At 44.7% G+C, this 3274-nt stretch overlaps 1 protein-coding gene across 1 annotated transcript; it reads left to right on the top strand.

Annotated features, from left to right (window-relative positions):
• The first annotated feature begins 209 nt into the window (after window positions 1–209).
• FSCB (fibrous sheath CABYR binding protein) lies at window positions 210–2971 on the top strand. Its single transcript, XM_061394998.1, has one exon. It carries the CDS (start codon window positions 459–461, stop codon window positions 2766–2768), a length of 2310 nt encoding a protein of 769 aa, XP_061250982.1. The 5' UTR covers window positions 210–458; the 3' UTR covers window positions 2769–2971.
• Window positions 2972–3274: the final 303 nt, after the last annotated feature.

The following is a 3274-nucleotide window of genomic DNA, read 5'->3' as shown; positions in this document are numbered from 1 at the left end:
GCATCGACTCCAACTAAAACAAAGCAGCATTACCAGAGTTGACTTCATATTCCTCTGCTAGACAAATGCTTCTTTTCAACTTGATGTTTCAAGCAGTAGATTTCTCACTTGTGGCCAGCATCTGTGAGTTGTTTATCAGGTTAAAAAGTTCTGGATATATCATTGATGGAACCTTGTAGTGACAATTGGCTGTGATGTCATAGACTCTTAGTTAAACTTCTAGAAGTTATATTTAGTCATACCAGAGATTAAACAGGAAAGATGCTTACTAAATGAGGTGGGATCCAACAGGAGTGTAGTACAGAATGTAATAATTTATGAACTAACTTTTTCCTGAGGTAGCTCAACAGAAGAATTTTTAATGAGGAAGGCAAAGGCTTAAGTATCTGGTACATTTGTCATTCCTGATGGTTAATTTACTTGAAGGTTAATAAGTTTGAAATCTACCGGTCTTAGAAATGGAAGAGAAGGATGAATCAGAACAGTCTATCTCGGCAGGGAGGCAAGAAATTCGAAAGAGAAGACGACCGAGCCAGCCCATGGTAGATAAATCCCAGCAGACTGAAGTGACAGAGAAAAAGAAACAATTGTCTATACCACAATCATCTGGCCCCAAAGCTGCCCTTAGTATTGGTAATATTCCTGGAAGCAAATTAAACTATGAATGTCATAGAGTATCTTCTCAACTTCAGCAAACTTGGATAAAGAGAAAGCGTGTACAGGATATGGCTGATAAGTCTCTACAGACAGAAACTATTGCAGAAGAGAAAAAAGAAGAAATCAAGTTAGTTTGTGAAGCAGTGGTACCTGAGGAAAAGCCAGCTGCTGTTGAAGTAGGTCCTGAATTTCCAGAGAGTGTTCAGGAAGTAGAAGTTCCACCAAACAGATACTCTGTTCACGTCAAAATAGACAGATCTCAGCAGACTACTTGTACTGGAGACTGGACAATGATGAACTTTCTTCAAAAAGATAAACTAGACAAGGAACAGCAGACATACTTTAGTGAATCAGAAATAGTGGTTATTGGATGGCCGACTAATTCTTTTTCAAAGTCAAAGGAAGGTGCACAGAAGCGCAAATCTTCAGGGAATATTTTTCTTAGTGAACATCCTGAATTTCAACCCACAACAAGTAGCAATGAAGAAATTAGGCGGCCAAGTATTAGCAGAACAGTGTCTATTTCACCAACCAAAAAAGATTATCCTGTACCTTTAGAAGATGAGAAAGATGTTCCAGTTGAAGTACAGCCTCCTGCTGCAGAAGAGATCTCTGCTGAAGAACAGCTTCCACTAGCTGAGACTACATCAGAAGAGGTTCCTGTGGCAGTTCAGCCTCCACCAGCTGAAGAGCCTCCTCTTGAAGCACAGCCTTCCCCCACTGAAGAGGCTCCTGGAGATGAGGCCCCTGCTAAAGTAGAGCCTACACCAGCTGAAGAGGCTCTTTCAGAAAAGCCTCCTGCTGAAGAGGCTCTTGTTGAAATACAGCCTTCCCCAGTGGAAGAGGCTGCTGGAGATGAGGCCCCTGCTAAAGTAGAGGCCACCTCATCTGAAGAGACTCTTTTAAAAGAGCCTCTTACTGAAGTTCAGCCTCCTGCAGCTGAAGAGGCTCCTATACAAGATACCCCAGAACTTCAACTTTCACCAGCTGTGGAGGCCCCTGCAGAAGAGGCCCCAGCTGAAGCTGAGCCTCCACCAGCTGAGGAGGCCCCTGCAGAAGAGCCCCCAGAGATTCAGTCTCCACTAGCTGAGGAGGCCCCTGCAGAAGAGCCCCCAGAGGTTCAGTCTCCACCAGCTGAGGAGGCCCCTGCAGAAGAGGCCCCAGAAGTTCAGTCTCCACCAGCTGAGGAGGCCCCTACAGAAGAGCCCCCAGAGGTTCAGTCTCCACCAGCTGAGGAGGCCCCTGCAGAAGAGGCCCCAGAAGTTCAGTCTCCACCATCTGAGGAGGCCCCTGCAGAAGAGGCCCCAGAAGTTCAGTCTGTACCAGCTGGGCAGGCCCCTGCAGAAGAGCCCCTGGAAGTTCAGCCTCCACCAGCTGAGGATGCCACTGAAGAGGAGGCCTCAGAAGTTCAGTCTCTACCAACTGATGAGGCCCCTGCAGAAGAGGGCCTAGGATTTCAGTCTCCACCAGCTGACAAGGCCCCTGAAGAAGAGGCCCCAGAAGTTCAGTCTCCACCAGCTGAAGAGGCCCCTGAAGAAGCAGCCCCAGAAGTTCAGTCTCCACCAGCTGAGGAGGCCCCTGCAGAAGAGCCCCCAGAAGTTCAGTCTCCACCAGCTGAGGAGGCCCCTGCAGAAGAGCCCCCAGAAGTTCAGTCTTTACCAGCTGATGAGGCCCCTGCAGAAGAGGCCACAGAAGAAGTTCAATCTCCACCCACTGAGGAGTCTCCTGCAGAAGAGGCCCCCGCTGAACTTCAGCCTCCATCAACTGAAGAAACTACTTCAGAAATGGTCTCTGTTGAGAAACAGCCTTCACTCACTGAAGAGCCCTTTATTACACCAATCTCCTTAGAGGAAACCTCTGCTGAAGTTCTGCTTCCACCATTTGAGCAAACCCCTGCAGATGAGGCTCTGGTAGAGAATGTGTCTCCAGTAGATCAGGCTCCAAAGGAAGCAGATGTCCTGGTGGAAAAATTAGAATCAGGGAATTTGGATGATAAGCCAAAATCTGAAGAGCCTTTAGAACGGGATACTATTCCTAAAGATTCATCTGGTACCAAGAATGAAGGGGTTTCTTTTGAAATAAAGGGTGTCATCCATATAGAACTGGAATAGGGGCGGCCTCCTCAGCTGTGGTCTGATCTTAACTAAGCTAACAATCAGAAACCAGGAGGTTCTGGGAAGTACGTACGTAAGAAAATGGTAGGTATATTTGAAGGTATTTGGAGAGAGCTTTGTGAAGAAGGAAGTGAATGGAAATTCTAAGACATGGAGTATAGTTTGGAAAATGAGCAATAAAAACTAGTGATTTAAAATTACTCTACTATTTTTATTCAAATCTAAAGTGTAATAAAATATCTATTTTGAAATGAAGTAATTTTATAATTGAAAGAATTAAAATATCCTTTTGACACTAAATCCTGTTGACAAGGGTAAAATATTCTCTACAGTCATTTTTTCTTTCTCTACATGTAGCTTGTAGTGGAAAAGGCATTTTCTTTTCTTCAGTTCTCTCATCTACTTTAAGTTTCTTGAGTTTTGGTCACACATCTAAAGTTATGGAGTGTTTTCTTTCTCCTTAAAATTCATCATGTCTATTATTCTCTTTCTATTTGATTCCT

Source organism: Bos javanicus, chromosome 21 (assembly GCF_032452875.1).
Source record: "Bos javanicus breed banteng chromosome 21, ARS-OSU_banteng_1.0, whole genome shotgun sequence".
In the NCBI taxonomy this organism is placed as follows: domain Eukaryota; kingdom Metazoa; phylum Chordata; class Mammalia; order Artiodactyla; family Bovidae; genus Bos; species Bos javanicus.
Note: the sequence above shows the minus strand (reverse complement) of the source record. Positions and strands in the feature narration are given on the sequence as shown.

Bases quoted from the DNA above. Each gene is read 5' to 3' on its own strand.
- FSCB (XM_061394998.1), top strand. From the start codon at position 459: ATGGAAGAGAAGGATGAATCAGAACAGTCTATCTCGGCAGGGAGGCAA.